Source organism: Lampris incognitus, chromosome 19 (genome assembly GCF_029633865.1).
Source record: "Lampris incognitus isolate fLamInc1 chromosome 19, fLamInc1.hap2, whole genome shotgun sequence".
Lineage (NCBI taxonomy): Eukaryota > Metazoa > Chordata > Actinopteri > Lampriformes > Lampridae > Lampris > Lampris incognitus.
This window is the reverse complement of record NC_079229.1, coordinates 20114580-20135347: the sequence shown is the minus strand read 5'-3', so window position 1 is coordinate 20135347 and position 20768 is coordinate 20114580. Positions and strand designations below refer to the sequence as shown.

General features: G+C 41.8%; 1 protein-coding gene across 1 annotated transcript in view; it reads left to right on the top strand.

The window, feature by feature from the left end:
• Positions 1-20768, top strand: part of sspo (SCO-spondin) — a 172151-nt gene that overhangs the window by 75052 nt on the left and 76331 nt on the right. The window contains exons 42-63 of the mRNA XM_056299211.1: positions 243-347; positions 675-802; positions 991-1111; positions 1451-1578; positions 1779-1920; positions 3666-3836; positions 4188-4368; positions 4633-4708; positions 4809-4830; positions 5100-5220; positions 5608-5821; positions 6773-6914; positions 7757-7933; positions 8029-8241; positions 9031-9186; positions 9840-9998; positions 10476-10640; positions 11854-12045; positions 12927-13049; positions 16421-16550; positions 17046-17171; positions 17528-17619. Of these exons, the coding sequence (XP_056155186.1) occupies positions 243-347; positions 675-802; positions 991-1111; positions 1451-1578; positions 1779-1920; positions 3666-3836; positions 4188-4368; positions 4633-4708; positions 4809-4830; positions 5100-5220; positions 5608-5821; positions 6773-6914; positions 7757-7933; positions 8029-8241; positions 9031-9186; positions 9840-9998; positions 10476-10640; positions 11854-12045; positions 12927-13049; positions 16421-16550; positions 17046-17171; positions 17528-17619 (3084 nt within the window). The remainder of the gene's footprint in view (positions 1-242; positions 348-674; positions 803-990; positions 1112-1450; positions 1579-1778; positions 1921-3665; positions 3837-4187; positions 4369-4632; positions 4709-4808; positions 4831-5099; positions 5221-5607; positions 5822-6772; positions 6915-7756; positions 7934-8028; positions 8242-9030; positions 9187-9839; positions 9999-10475; positions 10641-11853; positions 12046-12926; positions 13050-16420; positions 16551-17045; positions 17172-17527; positions 17620-20768) is intronic.

The following is a 20768-nucleotide window of genomic DNA, read 5'->3' as shown; positions in this document are numbered from 1 at the left end:
ACCACCGTGGAACTACAGAAGAGAATAGTCCAGCTAGTGAGTTAGGGCCCTGTTGTGGCGGGAGTACCAGGCGCCTTTCATTGGCTGAGCGTAGTGAGTGGGAGGGAGCATACACCTGAATGAGGGAATTCAGGTAGGCGGGAGCCGTTTTAGTTGCTGTTTTGTCTGCTGTCTAGATTAAGAAAGCAGACAAGAAAGTATTTTTCAACATTAACCCTTCCATTCTACAACACCTACTGTAGGAGGCAATGCCACCAGCCTTGGAACAATGAGCCCTTTCACTTTGCCCTCCAGGCCATCAGAGGGCACCACACCCCTAGTGCCCACCTACCCACTTCCTCCTGATGGTTCGTGTCTCACTTTTATGATCCATTGCTCAGATAGAGATAGGTGTTTTTTTAGATGGGCATATTAATTTTTCCCTTTTGGTTCACAATGTCGCTGCCATAATTAGAAGGCTAGTAGTGTTTTGATGTATATTTAGATCACAATTTTAGGTCACTTAGAAACGAATGTGCTTTCTTGTTTGTGTGGGAATTAGTTTATTGGGGCTGACAGGGAATATGACAGTTCATCGTTCTAAATCATATCACATTTTCATTTTATAATCTGTTTTTTCTTCCATCTAATATCATTCAGTCTCGTTTCTTCTCATTTCCTCTCCTTCTCTCTAGAAGAATGCTGGGCACCTTTGGGGATGCAGTCTCTTCCAGCTTCCAGCTTCAGTGCCTCATCCCACCAGCCTGATCATCCACCGGAGGATGCTCGCCTCTACAGCTGGAACCCTCACAAGGACCTCCAGGTACTGAACTGTAGACTAAATTTTGGTGAGGACCATATTCAGAGGCTCAAAAGGAGTTGAATTGGGGAAATCAGACGCTTGCTGCTGAAGGGCAGTAAGAGAGAAGACGTGTGACAACCATTTCATACTGAGTAGAAAAAAAGTTAGGTCTGTTTTAAACCAAAATCTGACGTGATATTGTATTGCAGGGTTGGAGTCCAGAGCCGGCTGAGTATAAGGACCTGCCACAGAGGAGCCCTGGAAGACACAGTGACACCGCACAAAACCCCTACTTACAAATAGACCTGCTGAAGCCATACAACATCACTGGTAAATGTCACCCATGAGTAGGAGAAGGGAGTAGAATTTAAGTGCTGTTTTCTGTTGAACCTCTAACTAGTCTCTACCTTAAATGTGTGTTGTATGTCAGGAGCAAAAGTGAAATGGCTGTCTTAAAACAAAAAAAAAACAAAAATGCATGTACTGTTCTCATTTTAACTGTCAATCAAGATGTTTTTACTGCATATATCAATTGAGCTGAGGAGTAATCCAGTTTCTCTCTGTATGTAAATTCAGTCATTTAACTTTTTTATGTCTCTTTACACTCATATCAGTGTCTGACTCTCTCCACCCCCCCGCCCTTTCTGTCCGTCTGTCTGTCTGTCCTAGGTGTGCTGACCCAGGGGGGTGGTGTGTTTGACACCTATGTGTCCAGCTTCTACCTCCAGTTTAGCACTGACAGCAGACAGTGGTACACATACCAGGAACTCGTCGCCGATGCTCGGCCCAGACCTAAGGTATTAGAGCAGTCCAAGTGCCGTAACGTGTGTCATACCCTCCAAGATCATCTTACGTTTCATATTACCCTCACCATGTTTGTCAGACATACAGTACATAGAGAGACCGACAGAGAGAATAAGATAAGAAAACGAGAGAGCTGGATGTCTGTTGCTGTATCTAAGGGTAGAAATTAAGATGCTGCAACCCCCCCCTCCAGGTTTTCCACGGTAACCATGATGATGGAGGGGTTGCCGAAGGCAGACTGGACCGGCTGGTATTGGCTCGGTTTGTCCGTCTGTTGCCGCATGACTTTAAGAATGGCATCTACCTCCGCCTTGAAATTATGGGATGCAGTGATAGTAAGTAGATTGCTCATGTTGGGTTTTGTATTTACATTGATTTGATACTTTAAATTGTGTGGTTGTTTTTTTTTTTGTTTTTTTTTGTTTTTGTTTTTTTGTGAAGGACTGTAGAAAAAAAATTCTTCCTCGTAGTGCAGGCCAAAATGGAAAGTATTATTGCCATGATAATCATGAGAATTTTATACAATATCAATATAAAAATATATGTATATATATACACTCACCGGCCACTTTATTAGACACACCCGTCCAACTGCTCGTTAACGCAAATTTCTAATCAGCCAATCACATGGCAGCAACTCAATGCATTTGGGCATGTAGACATGGTCAAGACGATCTGCTGCAGTTCAAACCGAGCATCAGAATGGGGAAGAAAGGTGATTTAAGTGACTTTGAACGTGGCATGGTTGTTGGTGCCAGACGGGCTGGTCTGAGTATTTCAGAAACTGCTGATCTACTGGGATTTTCACGCACAACCATCTCTAGGGTTTACAGAGAATGGCCCGAAAAAGAGAAAATATCCAGTGAGCGGCAGTTCTGTGGGCGAAAATGCCTTGTTGATGCCAGAGGTCATAGGAGAATGGCCAGACTGGTTCGAGCTGATAGAAAGGCAACAGTAACTCAAATAACCACTCATTACAACCGAGGTATGCAGAAGAGCATCTCTGAACGCACAACACGTCGAACCTTGAGGCAGATGGGCTACAGCAGCAGAAGACCACACCGGGTGCCACTCCTGTCAGCTAAGAACAGGAAACTGAGGCTGCAATTCGCACAGGCTCACCAAAATTGGACAATAGAAGATTGGAAAAACGTTGCCTGGTCTGATGAGTCTCGATTTCTGCTGCGACATTCGGATGGTAGGGTCAGAATTTGGCATCAACAACATGAAAGCATGGATCCATCCTGCCTTGTATCAACGGTTCAGGCTGGTGGTTGTGTAATGGTGTGGGGGATATTTTCTTGGCACACTTTGGGCCCCTTAGTACCAATTGAGCATCGTGTCAACGCCACAGCCTACCTGAGTATTGTTGCTGACCATGTCCATCCCTTTATGACCACAGTGTTCCCATCTTCTGATGGCTACTTCCAGCAGGATAACGCGCCGTGTCATAAAGCTCGAATCATCTCAGACTGGTTTCTTGAACATGACAATGAGTTCACTGTACTCAAATGGCCTCCACAGTCACCACATCTCAATCCAATAGAGCACCTTTGGGATGTGGTGGACTGGGAGATTCGCATCATAGATGTGCAGCCGACAAATCTGCAGCAACTGCGTGATGCTATCATGTCAATATGGACCAAACTCTCTGAGGAATGTTTCCAGTACCTTGTTGAATCTATGCCACGAAGGATTAAGGCAGTTCTGAAGGCAAAAGGGGGTCCAACCCGGTACTAGCAAGGTGTACCTAATAAAGTAGCCAGTGAGTGTATATCACAATGTCCACATACATGTGCTAAAATACCATGTTGAAGAATCTAGCTGAACTTGATCATGTTGAACTTTTTGGTAGTGTACAGTCAAATAACAACCAAACTGGTTCTCAAACAATACTCCTTTAAATATTTATTTTTTGTCAATAGATTCTCGTTATTGATTTATTGGACAAAGTTGTTTGTCATGATACGACAACATCTGAACGTCAACTCAATATAATACCGCTAACTGATGAAAAACAATAATACTGAATTACCACCTAGCCCTTCTTCTTCATACCATTTTCCTATCTCCTCTCCAGGACACGGCTGGCTGACCACCCCTGCTCCTCTGCTCCCAGTCTCCCCAGCCGGTGGCTGCAGAGAGAGGGAGTTTCGCTGTAACAGTGGTCGCTGCGTCCCTGCGGGCCCGCTGGGTGTCGTCTGTGACGGGGTCAACGACTGTGGAGATGGATCTGATGAGGTGCACTGTGGTGAGCAGGCCCAATTTAAATCATCCTTCCTCCATTCCCCATGGCAGCTGTTTCATTTCATATCACTTCCTCTTCTTCATTCAGTTGAATTGAAATGCAGAAAACCTTGACTAAAGGCCTAGCTCCGTTTGAGGTCAACTTTTGTCCTTTACGTGGTTTTCAACTCTTTTACAGATTTTTAACAGTGACCTTGCTGTGGTAGTGATATATCACATTAGCAATGAGAATGAATATATATACATAGGCGGACATATATGTAGGGCTTTGTTTAAGACCAGGGTTGGGCACCACCTCTTACAGCTTAAATTGTAATTTCAAGTAAAACTGCAAACTAATGACGCAATCCTCCAGGTACGCAGGCCTCCCCTACAGCCCACAGGCCACGCAGTTGCCCTGCTGGTCAGTTCTCCTGTCCACCACCGGGGGGCTGTATCGAGGCTGCACGACGGTGCGATGGGATCCCCCACTGTCCCAAAGGGGAGGATGAGGCTGGCTGTCACCCCCATGACAATATCACCACCCAGTCAGACAGGTGGGACCAGACATTTCTGTTATTATTATTATTATTATTATTATTATCATTATTATTATTATTATCAATGTTATTATTATTTTCCTTTTCTTCTTTGTAAAAGTAGTCATAGGCGGCATGGTAATAGTAATATACTTGGTGAGATTGTCTGTATTTATTATAGCATTGTTATCACCAATTTAGTTATCCCCAAATCCAACTTATTCATCTGATAACTATGGTTGTTGGTTGTTTGTTTTTTCACTGTTATTCTTCAATTTACAGGCCTTTTACGCCCACCCCTGTACCTCTCAGAACGCCCTCCATGGCAGCTGTCACTCACCCAGCGGTAACAGCCACAGTGTGGAAAGCACTACAGTCAATATCATAGCATCACCAATGGGTCATACGTTCTTCATGATAATGTCATATTCTCTGTTGTTTTCCACATTTATTTTCAGGATGGTGGCCCGGGATATCGAGGTGAGCGTTATACACATAACAAGTTATTTTATTTTAACTTGTTATGTGTAACTATTTATAACTGTCATGTGCAATTAATTTAGATTTTGTTGAATCTCAGTTTATTTCAACATACGATTCCTATTCATTTTCAACAAGAGATTATGACTTTCATTCTTATCCATGCTTTATTTTGTTTATTAATCACTCCCCTGAATAGTTTCAGGTGTTAAATGAACAGTTAAGACTGGTACTGAATGCACTCTAATGGGACGAGTTGTGTTTTGTAGGTATCTGCTCTTCTGCCCTGGGACTGGAGGATGGCAGGATCCGTTACGGTCAGCTGACCTCCTCCACATATAGAGAGAACAACCCCGCAGATGGAGGGCGACTCAACATAGTTCCCAACGTGTAAGTGAATTTGTGCTGTGACCAGACATGGGAAGTTCAGTTTTTAGTTTTTTTTTTCTATCTATTTACTGGCCTTTTTTTTTTTTTTTACTGTTGGTTGGAGTTTGTAGGTTTTTCATATTAATGTGCAGATTGTTGAGGTACATCATATAACATGTTTTGACAATCACAGCAAAGAAGCTGAAACTCAGTTTAGCTTAATCCATGCTTACTGAACACCATCTGCTTTTTTTTAATCAAACCTTTGCATTTGTAATGAGCTACTCTTTTAATGAAGCAATTTCTCCGTCAATTATTCTCACTCAAAGCTGAGTAAAATTTAGCTGGAATTAAATGGTACATGAGCTGGAATTTATTGTTGGCTTTTTTGTGTGTGTCATTTATCAGTCTGATTATGGAGCCCGGTTGGAGCCCCTTGCCTACTGACCCTCAGCCATATTTCCAGGTGGACTTCTTGGAGCCCACCTGGATATCTGGTGTGGTGACGCAGGGCAGCGAGCGCATGTGGGGCTATCTCACTAAGTACCAACTGGCCTTCGCCCTGAATGCCCACTTCTTTACAGACTACACTGAGAGTGGGAAACCTGGCGACCCTGCTAAGGTACAACATCTAATGAAAACATGCTTCAATACAGATGAAAGTTAAGACAGCTCTGATTTAAGATGGCTAAGTACAAATGCAGTCATATTAATGTGCTTTCGAAGATTTAAAGATCTGTGTATGCCCGGCTGAGGTGTGGTAAATTTCCTGTACATCTGGAAATGTAGTTATTGGTGAATAAAATAGGCTTTGGAGTTTATGTGAGTTAAATGTTAGTGAAAATGAAATGCATTTTATTTCATGCTGTTCCATGTATCATGGTCAGACAAAGAGTTGATTGGATATGATTAAGAAAGAAGATTTTGATCATTTGTCAACGTGATGCTGTGATAACGAAAAGACTGAAGGAAATATTTCTCTTTGTGGATTATTTAGACAGCATGAAAACCAAAAAATCATATATAGGTAGACATCTGATCTTATATGAGTTGCCTTTATGTTATATATTGTCAATATTGGAGTTTTTTTGTAGAGAATCATGATCTTAGTCTGACAGTGAAGATTTATTTTTTATTCATTTATTTTTCCCAAATCATTTCTTTTCTTTTTTTTTTACATGAACGCTAAATAAACAGGATGCCCCCTTTTTTTTAATATGTTGCTGTTATTGTGCATCATGTAATCCAAGTTGGGATAGGCCATTTAGATGGTATGACACAGCAATAAAATATTCATTCATTCATTCATTCATTCATTCATTCGTTCATTCGTTTAAGAAACATTCCTGTCTGATATTGCATCTTGAGTGCTCAGTCATGGTGCATATATATCCTCATATAAGGCCTCAGTGTGCCACAATGATGAGCTTTTTGAACTTCAAACAGTCCATGGAGGGTTTGAAGGAAAGCAAAATCCAAGCCATATTTCTTGTAGAAAAAGTAAGAAGGCTTTATTTTTTTTCTACTTCATTGTGTGGTTTGATGTTGAAATGTCTTCCTGGTTGTGTTATAGGTGTTTGAGGTGCGCATGGTGGGCAGGACCCCAGTTACCCGTTGGCTGGGTCGGCTGGTCAGAGCCCGCTACCTTCGCATTATCCCTGTGGAGTTCAGACACACCTTTTACCTTCGTGTGGAGGTCCTTGGCTGCAGAGGGGGTAAAGAGAGGGGAAATAACAGTGGATTTCCAATTTTCCCCATCAAATTTTCAAGTCATTTTTATTTATTTCTTGTTAAATTTATCAGTAGTGCCCCAAAGATGCATGCACATCCAAAAAAAGCTCTTCAGGTGCAGAGTTAAAGATATCGAACATGGGTCAGAGAAACTGGACTCACGCACTAAATAAAAACACTCCAAATCAGATTTATTCCAGCATGAGTAATGTTTTGACGTAATTGTCTTCATCAAAACATTAGATTTACACATTTCTTAGTATTATTTTTATCAATAATAAGTAAGGCGGCACAGTGGTTAGTGCGATTGCCTCACAGCAAGAAGGTCCTGGGTTCAAGCCCCGGGGTAGTCCAACCTTGGGGCATTGTTCTGGGTCGTCCTCTGTGTGGAGTTTGCATGTTCTCCCCGTGTCTGTGTGGGTTTCCCCCAGGTGCTCTGGTTTCCTCCCACAATCCAAAGACATGCAGGTCAGGTGCATGCCCCAAGGTGTGTGTGTGTGTGTGTGTGTGTGTGTGTGTGTGTGTGTGTGTGTGTGTGTGTGTGTGTGTGTGTGTGTGTGTGTGTGTGTGTGTGTGTGTGTGTGTGTGTGTGTGTGTGTGTGTGTATATGTCAGCCCTGTGTGATGGCCTGGCGGCCTGTCCAGGGTGTCTCCCTGCCTGGAGCCCAATGACTGCTGGGATAGGCTCCAGCATCCCCGTGACCTTGAAAGCAGGATAAGGGGTTCGGATAATGGGTGGATGGATGGAATAATAAGTAGTGGGTGAACTGAAAAGCTGACCTCTTGCCAGTGCTTGTTGGTAACGTCTCCTCTTGCCACTTTTGCAGATGAGCTTGTGACCCCAAGCAGTCTCACTGTGTCTCCGTCTGGTGGTGGGAAGGGGACAGTGCACCCTTGTGAGCCGGGCCAGTTTGCATGCCATCACAGCGGAGAGTGTGTCTCCATCTCTGCGCTTTGTGACAGCCGGCTGGACTGCAAGGATCACTCGGATGAGATCAGCTGTGGTGAGAACTGCCAAAGTTTTGATCACTCTTCTTTTTGACTCATTGGTCTATTTCTGGTCATCCTTTTCTGTCTCTCTCTCAACCCCTCACTACAGGTACAGCTCCGACAAGAGGCTTCCCCGGGTTAAAGAACCAGACCAGCCCCACAGGGCGACCTGGTTTCCATGAAGACAGCGTCACTGGCGCCCCCGGCCTCCACACCACCAGATCCCAAGATGGCCACCCCAGTGTGGCTACAACGGTTGCCAAATCTGGGCTTACAGGCCAACCTGGACTTTACAAGACCACTACCCCAACCACCGGTAAGCGCTGTCAACGACCACCGCCAGATCAAATGTATTTTCTCTCTATCACTTCCATCTGTTTTCCAAGGCCTGTTATCCAATCAAAAGACTGGCCTCAGAACCATTCAGCCAAAAAATAACTGATCATTTCTGAGCGTCACTTTCTTTGATCATAAATACAAATCTCATGAATAACCTAATTATGTATTCTGTTTCATGTTTTTTCAGTCGCTCTTTTCTTTCAACTATTTATAATATGTCATCCCTTTTGTGTCTCTTTGCTTATTTGATTTAGATATCAGCACAAACAATTACCAAGTTTAATTTTACCCACAAGGGTTTTTCCCATTCAATGTGGCTATGCTTTCAAAAGTATGCCATTAACATTTTAAGATGTTTTGACCATGTGATGTAAATTCTCATCTTAATGTCAAAACAAAGCAGTTCATAGGTCACTTTTCTAGTGCTAATTAAAAGCTATCATTTCCAGTTGAATGTCACTTTTAAAATCCCCTTCAATCAGTCTAGATGAAGGGATGATGACAGGTTTATAGATCAGACATGGATAGGTCCATACCCACGTGAGAAAAAATGGACATGATAAATGTAAATGCCTTTGAAGGGCTATGAAAGTAGGTGTCGGGCGTTCCGGTGTGTTGCTGGATTTTTCACTCCAGTGGTCCGTTGTATAGAATTGTAGTGGTCGAAGGACATGTTGCAAATAAGCACTACTTTCCGAGCAATACCTTTAGTAATGTAATGCTAAATGTGGACTTCTGCTTTACATTCTCTTCTTTGTGTCTTCATCCACAGCCTCGTGGATCACCACTACCCCATATGATGGTGGCCTTCCCAGAGTGCTTTGCGTGGAGGGTCAGTTTGCGTGCCGGACATTTGGCTGTGTGGATGCAGCACAGGTGTGTGACGGCCAATGGGACTGTTTTGACGGGTCAGATGAAGAACGCTGCGGTACGCATCAACAAGATGTCCTAGTTAGGGGGGTAATAAGGGGTTGGTCATGTTAACTCATTCTGTTAAATGCATTCCCTTGAATACCAATTGATTTCGAGGGAAAACTCAAACAACAATGGTTTTAATCTAACATCCATCTTGTAAAATCCATGCCCATTGTTACCCAGCAAAGGTTTGAATTTACAATACTTGAATCTAAGCTCAGAATCACCCTCACTTGTGGAGTGTATTGCAAACATAACAAACGTCCTTCACTGTTTCCATTGCTCCCAATACAATGTCTCCATCAAACATAGGAGGAACTCAGTCAAAACATGTTGCACGATGTTTTTTTCTCCCAGACATAGTCGTTTTAATCAATATATAATTTTGCTTGTCAGCACAAATAAAGTATACCATAGACCATTTTAGTGAGTTTGCTGACATCTACAGGTTAAAAATCATGTAAAGATTAAAAACATAGCAGGCTGGTCTTGGTACTCTGTGATGTTAGCATAGCAGGATAAACTCAGCTGCAGATAATAACATTAAATCTTAGCATATAATTAAATTAGCAAATTCACTAAAATTATCTCGGGTTCAATTGCTCTTTGAAGATGCAGTCAATTTTAATTAACCCGGCTAGCTTATTTCATTCTGGCCTTCGTCAGGCACCACGGCCAGGCCAGCATTAACCATGCGGCCCCCCCTGGTGCCCAGCCCCTGTTCGTCCAAGCAGTTCTCCTGTGGCAGTGGGGAGTGTGTTCACCTGGACCGCCGGTGTGACTTACACAGAGACTGTGTGGATGGGTCGGATGAGAAAGACTGCGGTAAGATACTCTCAATTGTATGTCAGGATCAAAAAATACATAGCTGAACTGGATGGGGAAGATGTTTAATGGTTTTACTGTACAGTAAAGGTTGATGTCACTCTGAAATTTACAATGGTAGCACATGAATAAAGACTATGTCGAATAATGTATAAAACAAAGCCGAACAGGTACTATTTCATATTATGGAAGCACTACTTACAATAAGTTCTGCTTTGCAAAGGTTTACCTGTTTGAATTCCAATAAAAGGTCCTCCTTTCTGTTTTCTCCTGCTTTCGTTTCCTCCCACAAACCTTGTTCTCCTCTGGCTTCCTCTTCTCCCAGAAAATTATTGTTATGTCCCAATGTACAATTTGTAAAAATTTTAAAAAAAAAATCCTACCAAAATGTATTTGAACCAATGAGATTTCCAGTTCAGACAATCAATCTTAGTAGTTGCCATTGCATCATTGTGTAGCTTCTGTCCTCCCTTGCAGTGGACTGCATCACATCTCCGTGGACAGCGTGGAGCCAGTGCAGCGTATCCTGTGGTCTGGGTTCACTGTTTCGTCAGAGGGACATATTGAGGGAGGCGCTGCCAGGCGGAGCCTGCATTGGTGCCCAGTTCGACAGCCGTGCCTGTTTCCCCCGCGCCTGTCCAGGTTTGCACACACAGATACAAAGCACCTCACGAACCTGGCTCTAACTCCCTCATTTACAAACTGACCTTTAGTGCCATGTTTAGCTATACTACTATTTGCATACATATGGATTGGGTGGGGATATACTAGGTCCCCTCCATATGTGCTCCTAAGTATATGCTGTTGTAAGATGTTAAATATTTTGCATTCTTTAATTCTATTTAAAATTTTAACATTTTAAAATATTTTTTTCAAGTATCTCGGGGTCTTGTTCACGAGTGAGGGTAGGATGGAGCGGCAGATTGACAGGCGGATTGGTGCATCATCAGCAGTAATGTCAACGTTGTACTGGACTGTTGTGGTGAGGAGAGAGCTGAGCTGGAAGGCAAAGCTCTCAGTTTACCAGTCAGTCTTCATTCCAACCCTCACCTATGGTCATGAGCTTTGGGTAGTGACCGAAAGGATGAGATCGTGGATACAAGCGGCTGAAATGAGTTCCCTTCGTAGGGTGTCTGGGCTCTGCCTTAGAGATAGAGTGAGGAGCTCGGACATCTGGAGGGAGCTTGGAGTAGAGCTGCTGCTCCTTTGCGTCGAAAGGAGCCAGTTGAGGTGGTTCGGGCATCTGATTAGGATGCCTCCTGGGCACCTTCCTTTGGAGGTTTTCCAGGCATGTCCAACTGGGAGGAGACCCTGGGGTAGACCCAGAACTTGCTGGAGGGACTACGTGTCCAGTCTGGCCTGGGTACACCTTAGGATCCCCCAGGAGGAGCTGGAGGGCGTTGCTGGGGAGAGGGACATCTGGAGTGCCCTACTTAGCTTGCTGCCACCGTGACCCGACCCCGGAGAATTGGCTGATGATGAGATGAGATGAGATGAGATAATTCTTTTTAATTTACATTATGACATATTTTTTTTCTGCACCCCTGTCTTCATTCCTCTCATGTCAATTGTCCAGTCAGGATATTATGTGAATAATATGTATATAATGTTAGCAACTCAATTGAAAATGTGCAGTAAATACTAGGTTTACTTCCAACGACCAACTTCACGAATAAATATCCTGGATCATTCTGTTGTGCTTTTCTATGATATACAGCGTGTCCTTGATTATTCTGTTCTTTATGCATTTTCTTTAAAATGTATTATTTTCCTCAGTATACAACCATAGTTGTTTATTATCCTCCTTGGCACTATCCTGTTTTCTTCAGTCCTCCGATCTTCCCATCTCTTTTAGCGGATGGCCACTGGTCGCAGTGGACGGGGTGGTCAGAGTGTGACGCTCAGTGTGGCGGTGGAGTCAGGAGGAGGAACCGCACCTGCTCTGCGCCTCCTCCAAAGAACGGTGGGCGGGACTGTGAGGGCATGACACTGCAGACACAGAGCTGCAACAGCCAGCCCTGTGGTTCAGTCACCGGCACACAGACAGGCAGGTTTAGGAACAGCTTCAAATCACCTTTTTTTCCTGTTGACATTCAAAGCCTTTCAAACCACTGCCATTACTATTACTCCCTTTGTATTTTTACATCAGCAGTACATGTTACATTTTGGGGACTTACCTGGCAATGTTATCCAAAGAAACTCATGGTGGAGAGTAACAGCAGGATCAGCTTTAATGTCTAGAAAACCAATATTTCAAGCGGCTGTTGGGAAGAAGTGAGAACTGTAGTGCCCTTACAACTACCCCATTCCCAATGAAAGTTTAAATAGGGAATTACTAGAAAAACAGATAAAACAAGAGCTAAGGAGAGGTGTTGTAATACATGGAGTGAGTAAAGAGAGGGGTTGCGATTCAGTGAACAGTGGGTAAGAGGAGGTACTTGATGAATCAATGGGTTTTCAGTCTATTATTGAAGATGGGGAGTGATTTTGCTGTTCTGACTGGAGTCACACGGTTACTACATCAGGTTTTGTTTATCGATTGCCACAATATCTGTATCTTCCATGCTCAAATTTGCAGCACTCATCGAGTTCTTCTTGGCTTTCAGTGTTTGTGTTAATAGGTGAATCACACAGTGGATGCAGTTCTTCATATCAAGTGCTACTGCAATATTTTGTTGCTAATACCAAAGAACTACTGAATGTGTTAGCCCTTTCAGCACCTTCCGATATCAGCTTCACCATTCTTCTGTTCTGTATACTGTGTGAATGTACAAACATGATAGAGGAATCAAAGTTTTATTGAATACATTTTTTTATTGTTTTATTGTTGTATTCACAGCTCACTGATGGACAGTACTATTGCTTTGTAGTGTAGTGCCAGCTGAATGTCATTAAGCATACTAACAGAATATATTAATTGTGGTCTAGGCTGTGTTAACGGCATGGTGATAGTGACAGAGGCAGACTGCCTGATGGGGAGAGTGGAGTCTTGCCCTTTGACCTGCTCACATCTCAGCTTGACCACCAACTGCACTGAAAAATGCATTCAAGGTAAGACACACTAAAAAAGCAGTGGAGAGGGGCTTTACACATATGTTTGTAGAGTAGCGATGCCTAACCAATGGATGTTCATGTGCATGCAGGTTTTCTTTCCAACCCAAGACTACGCCAGCTGTTTTCACTGATTGATCCTCTGCTGTCAGGTTGAAGTTGTGTTCATCAGTTAAATCAGATGGTGTAGTGTTGTGCTGTGTTGGAAAGAAAATCTGAATACACATGGCTCACCATGGAGCACGATTGAGTATTACTGGTGTAGAGCCATTGGCAGATAAAAGCGGAATGCTAATTCATTTCTCTGAAATGTGTCCAAGTTTTGAAGTGAAGCCTTATCTCTTATTCATCACTATCTTTCCCTGAAGTTACAGACGTGCTCTGAGTTAAATAAAGCTCTGGTGTGGGCATGTTTTACTATACATGTTTTACTCGTTTTCAAAGAGAATTGTAGATGTCGATGCATATTTGGAATAATAATAATAATGACTTTTATTTATATAGCACTTTTCAAAACAGAGTTACAAAGTGCTGTACATACATAAAATAGAGGAAAATAATAAAAGACATGGGTAAAAGTACAAAGTGTCAGCAAAACAAGAATTACAGGGGCAATTACAAATATGAATATAAAAAGAATAAAATGAATAAAAACAAAAATAAAAACAAAAAAGTATTAGAATCAAGAATTAAAAAGCAGCTTTATACAGGTGTGTTTTGAGGAGTGACTTAAAATGGGGTACCGATTCAACATGCCCGATCTGCTCAGGCAGGGCATTTCAAAGTCTAGGGGCTCTAACAGCAAATGCACAGTCACCTTTAGTTTTTAGCTGTGACTTTGGAATGGATAACCAGTTATTCCTTAGGATCTCAGGCAGTGTGTTTGGTCATATGGGGAGAGCAGCTCAGAGATATAAGAAGGTTTTAAACCAGACCTTAAAAGTGATTAAAAGGATTTTAAAATCAATTCTAAAAGACACAGGTAGCCAATGGAAAGAAGCTAAAATGGGTGTAATGTGGTTGCATTTTTTGGAACCAGTTAAGAGCCGAGCTGCAGCATTTTGTATGAGTTGAAGGCAATGGAGAGACTTTTGGGAGATACATGTACAGGGAGTTGCAATAGTCAAGGAGTGATGAGAGAAACGTGTGAACAACCTTTATCTGATCAGTGAATAGCACAAACGATTTGATTTTGGTGATATTCTGTAATTGATAAAAACAGGATTGGACAGCCTTTTTATGTAGCGGTCTAGTTTAAAGTTGGGGTTGAATATTACATTATATTATTATTGTAGTTTGAATTATTATTATTATTGAATATTATTTCTGGCAGAGGGCTTTATATTGGAAACCAGAGGTACAAGGAAGTCTTTATCAATATGAGCCCTAACATGGGCGGCGGCAAAGAGGATGACCTCAGATTTGGTGTCATTGAGCTAGAGAAAGTTGTCAAACATCCAACTTTTGATGTCTACTAAGCAATTATGAAGGGTTTTTAGGCTGGTTTTGTCATTAGGTTTGATTGGCAGGTAAAGTTGTTTGTCGTCGGCATAGAAATATATGATGTCACCAAGAAGGAGCGTGTAAAGGGAGGAAAGGATGGGACCTGAAATTGAGCCCTGGGGGATGCCATAGTGGGTAGGAGCTGGGCATGACACAGAATTACCTATGCTAATAGAGAAGAGTCGGTCAGTTAAATAGGAGGTGAACCACTTAAAGGCAACACCAGAAATGCCTATGCAGCCTTCCAGATAGTTTAAGAGCACAATAGTATTGAAGGTAGAGCTCAAGTTCAGGAGGACCAGGATTGAGCAGTTACCTGAATCAGCCATCAACAGGAGGTCAATGCTGACTTTCAGTAGGGCAGTTTCTGTGCTCTGAAGGGCACAGAAACTTGATTGAAATTTTTCAGAGATTGTTACTACTGAGAAGAGTGATCAGTTGGTGGAATACAACTTTTCAATGACTTTAGAGGGGAGAGACCAGAGCAGTTTTAAAATAGGTGGGAAAGACTCAGAGAATTGTTAACTATAGATAAAATGTGTGGTCCAATTGTTTGGAGAACCTCCTTTAAAAATGAAGTTGGTAAAATGGCCAGGAAGCAGGTAGAGGACTTCATGTTATTAATCATTTTCAGCAGAGTTTCAAGGGAAATTTGGTTAAAAGAGCAAAGGAATCCAATAGATAAGCTTGGTGTGGGCTCTACTAATGTCCTAGATTTAGGAGCTCCCACAAGAGGTTGACTGCTGATAATCATTGATCTAATGGAATCGATTTTGTCTTTAAAATTGGTTAAAAATCAGTCACAAAGTTTGAGAGAAGCAAACCTGTCAGAGTTCCGAGGAGCACCAACAACCTGGTCAAACAGGATTCTAGAATTATGATAGTTGCCGGAGATCAGAGTAGAGAAATATTTTGCTCTTGCATCTTTAACTGCAGCATTATAATCCCTCATGCAACAATTTAGTGGCTTTCAACTTGCGTTCAATTTTTCAGAGCTCTCTTTTAAGCTTACTAGTATGTTCATTCAGCCAGGAAGAGCTTTTGTTAGATGGATAGGCGTGGATTTTAGTTGGAGCCATTGAGTCTAAAATAGCCAAACAGATGATATTGAGATGATTTGACATCATGTCAAGTCATGATGTCAAATCATGAAATCAACATGAGTTCACATTTGACAACAGTGGGTAGATGAGTAGCTGGGGCAGAAGAGAGAAAGGCCTGGCTAAATGTGCTGGCAGTTGAGTGGTTAAAGATGTGCAAGCAGGTTGGGGCAGACAGTTAAGTAAAGGGAGGGGGAGAAAGTAGACTAAAAAGATGTACAGAAATACACACATCAATAATTTCTAGAGCAACAATATTTACACAAAAGGTTAACACTTGGTCGAGTTTGTGAACTTGGATGTGGGTAAGGTATTTTTAATATAAATGAGGTATATTTATAAATAAGGTATATTTCATATTGATGCACTTGATTCACAGACAGCTGAATCCTAATTTAGAAACCATTAATTTTTTTGTTCTTGTTCAACTGTCAACAGCCTCAAAAGTGAGAATTCTCCTATTTTCTCTTCAGATAAAGAGGAAAGGGTAAAGTCAATTCTGGGTGTGCATTGTACTGTGAACTGGGCCGTATGGACCATTCAAGAGGATATCAAGCTCCATTAATTGATTCGGACCAAAATTTCCTGCCAAAGATATTCCCAGCATGACCCAAAAGTCACATACCACACAGTCAATTGTGCTACTCCAAACCTCCCTAGAAATATGATGATCTTGTCAGTTGGGGGGCACCCCATTTTGGTGTGGCTTATTCTCTGGCAGGGAAAATACTGATTCAGACATACATTTATTTTCCTGTTTTTCTCCAGGGTGTCGTTGTCCTGATGGTCTTTACTTTCAGGAAGGGAGATGTGTGAATGCCAGCCAATGTGTCTGCTACTGGGAGGGACTGACTCTGCAGCCTGGACAGGTGGTCAGCAAGGACCAGTGCACCACATGGTGAGACAGAGATAAAGCCTCAATTGAGCGAATTCATTGTTAAACTCTGTCGACTACAGCAAAACCATATAACAGCAATGTCCTTTTCCATAAATGGCTATTGAACTCTATCCCCATTCAACTCTACCCATTTTTCCTGTCTTTTATCTTTGGCTAAATATGGAAAAAAATTATTACATTTTGCAGCTTAATGGCTTGTAAATAATAACAATTATGTCGACCTCTGAGTTTGACTTTTATGCCACCAATTAGTTTGCTTTGTTGTAAAACGGTGTCATTTTTCAAATGGTGGATATGTTAGAATTAAATTAAAGTGCCCGGGTAGCGTAGCGGTCTATTCCGTCACCTACCAACATGGGGGTCGGCGGTTCGAATCCCCGTGTTACCTCCGGCTTGGTTGGGCATCTCTACAGACACAATTGGCCGTGTCTGCAGGTTGGTGATGTACTGTATTCACAGTTATTTCCAGAGATGCTTATATTTCTGTCCCACCAGTGTATGCAGAGATGGACAGGTCACCTGTGATGCCTCCATTTGTGTGGCAAGCTGTAATTGGTCGGCATGGTCATCATGGTCACCGTGTGACGTAACCTGTGGGCTCGGTTTACAACAGCGCTACAGGCATGTCCAACCTGTCTTTAACTGGCATTGCACCTTTCTAGATATGTATCATTGCATAGAGATTCGAAATGCAGAAAGAGCCATTTGTACGAAGTTTGATTTCAAATTAACGTGGACCTATTTTAGTATATCACTACCAAAATTTGCTTTTTTGATTACATGAATAATGATTCAGACAAAATGATATATTGATCTAATTAAACACCAAATGCAAATTACAGCCACGATCACAACAAAAGACTGTCCTTTAAGAAAGAAGAGTAGTTTCTGTCATTATTACTTTAATGCCCTGTCAGAGTTTTACTCTGGGTGCAGAAACCAACCCAGCTCTTGTTCTCTGATGACTGCCATCCCAGGTCCCCAGTGAACCCGAGAGGTCCAGTAAGAGGACAGTCCTGTCTGGGAGACTCCTCTGAGGCCCTCCAGTGCTTCCTCCCCTGCATCCCTGGTATACCAGCCAACTCACCATACACACAAACCTAACACGTTTTGTAGACGTGGGATATTGGTGTTGCTCTGTGAAGAGGAAAAGCGTTAATCAGCAGTCCAGCTGGTTCTTTTTGAAATGCTTTATAGATTAGAGCAGGTGAGATGAAATTTAGATATCTGCAAGGAGTCTACATTACCAGAAAAAGGGATGCAGTCAAGTCAAATTTTATTTGCATAGGCCATTATCGCAATTTACAAAGTTGCTTCAGTGGGCTTCACAGCAATACAACATCCTATTCTTAGACCCTCACATCAGATAAGACACAACTCCCTAAAAACAAAAAACCCTTAACAGGGAGAAAAAAAATAGGTAGAAACCCCAGGGAGAGCAACAGAGGAGGGATCTCTCTCCTAAGATGGACAGACCTGCAATGGATGTTGTGTGTGCACAATTTACAGAATACAACATTGAAAGCGGATAACAGAATTATAATGGAATTATAAGATATATGAAGAATATGATGAGAAGGATGCCAAGCATTGTCCAGATGCCATCGGAACAGCCCAGGACCTGAGCCACATGACCACCATCATCACTATATAGACCTGACAGAAGGACATACTACACATGCACACAGATTAGACTCACATCACACCATTCACATATGCGGGAGAGGAGAAAAAAAAACACTCACATCAGCATGAGATAAGGATATAGCATTGAAACAGGATATAGATTTATAAGATATATATAATTTTAAAAAGTGATGAAGAGGATGTCAAGCAGTGTCCCAGTGGCGATCACCATCACCATGGAGACCTGGGAGGAGGATAGACCACACGTGCACACAAGGGAGACTCACATCACACCATTCACATACACAGGGGAAGAGAAAGGGGAAGACATCATCCAGAGAGAGAGAGAGAAAAGGCATTGGAGAGAAGAGAACAGTTTTCAATATTCAATAATCTATACTCTATTATCTCATCGGCAGAACAGTGTTTGGTAAATTCATTGAGACAGAAACTGACCTGCCATGCTGTACAGGTTGTGAAGTACTCAATTTAAAGGGAACTTAATGTAGGTTTGAGACAAAAAGATGAGTTTTAAGTTTGGATTTAAAGGACTCAACAGACTCTGATTGTCTGACGGCAGCAGGCAGGTTATTCCACAAGAACGGGCCCTGATAGGAAAAGGCCCTGCCACCAGCTGACTTCTTTTTAACTTTGGGTACACACAGGAGCCCTGTATTTTGAGAGTGGAGAGTTCGAGATGGAATGCACGGTTTATGGAGATCAGACAGATATGATGGGGCAAGCCCATTTAGGATTTTGAGTCAGCAGAAGCACCTTGAAACCTGATTTAACATGGATAGGAAGTCAATGAAGTTAGGCAAGAATTGGTGTAATATCGTCAAATGTTCTACTTTTAGTTTGGATCCTAGCTGCAGCATTTTGAACCATCTTAAGACCTTGAGTACTAGCATGTGGCAGACCTGAAAACAGAACATTACAATAAGACTGGATGAAACAAATGCATGTATTAGAGTCTCTGTGTCAGCTGTGGACAGGGAAGACCGAATTTATCTGTTACACAAGTGAAAAAAGGCAGTCTTGGGGATTTCTTTAATGTGCTTATCAAAGAAAAGGCTGAGATCAAACGTTAACACCAAGATTTTTGGCTGCCACACTTTGTGAAATCACAGAGTTGTCGATTGTTATTATAACTTGATCAAATTGGTGTCTGTGTCTTGCACGGCCAATGACCAGCATCTCAGTTTTATTTGAATTTAAAAGCAGGAAATTTAGAGACATCCAATTGTTCACAGCAGCCAAGCAGGCCTCGAAATTAGTTATTTGAGTATGCTCATCAGCCCTTATAGGCACATACAGCCGAGTATCATCTGCATAGCAATGGAAATTTATTCTATCACTGCGTATACTTTGGCCAAGAGGTGAAATATAAAGAGGGAAAAGTAGAGAGCCAAGAACCAAGCCCTGAGGTACGCCATATTTAACATCAGACAATTTCGATCTAATATTATTATAGCAGACACAATGTGTTCTTCCAGATAAGTAGGTCTTAAGCCAAGAGAGAGTTAAGCCAGAGACACCAAAATTACAATTTATTCTATGAGTCTAAAGTGATCAGTGGTGTCAAAGGCTGCACTGAGGTCCAGTGATACAAGCACAGAGGTGGAATCAGAGTCCATCGCTAGTAAAAGATTGTTCACCACTCTGGTCAGAGCAGTTTCAGTGGAGTGACAGGCCTTGAAAGCCAATTTGAAAAGGTTCATATAGATAGTTTTCTTCTATATTGGTCGAAAGTTGTTGATACACAACTCTCTCTATTACTGTAGAAAAGAATGGAAGATTAGAGACTGATCGATAGTTATTAAGAGACCCTGGATCAAGGTGTAGTTTCTTAAGTAGAGGTTTGACCACAGCTGTCTTAAAACTGCTGGGAACAATGCCAGTAGTAAGTGATAAATTAACAGTGTCTAGCATTATAGGTCCCAGGAAAGGCTAGAAGTCTTTAAAAAGTTTTGCTGATAAAGGGTCAAGTAAGCAAGTAGTTGGTTTAGAAGCTGACATGAGCTTAGTCAAAGTATCAAGAGGATAGTCTCAAAAGCTGTACGAACAGGTACTATCAGTGACTCATTGTATACATATGAATTTTGGTAAGACAGGATCTGCAGGAGTATAGCTGGATTTGAAGAACTAATTATGGAAGATATCGGAAAGAAATAATTGCCTCGATATCAAAATTACAGATATATGATATATCAATTCTTCAACACATCAAAATTATTATCCTGAGGATCTACATGCAAACAAATATCCTATTTTCACACTTTCAAGTGTTGGTTAGAAATTTTCCAAGGAAAAGTTATATGGTTGGTAGCATTTTACATCTTTATCATATCAGCCAAATAAGGAGGCGTAAAGCCGATAGTGGAAAGTAACAAAGTTGTTGTACTTACACATATGAAGACATCAAGGGTGATGTATTCCATTCAAAAATAAATATTCACCCCCCAAAATATATATTGGGTGGGTTGCTGGGGTGGGGGTGGGCGGTTGCTTCATCGATAATCTTGGTCAGCAGCTGCCACTGTTTTCTACTTAGTCATGTGATGTGGTTTTGAATTGATAACGATAACATGA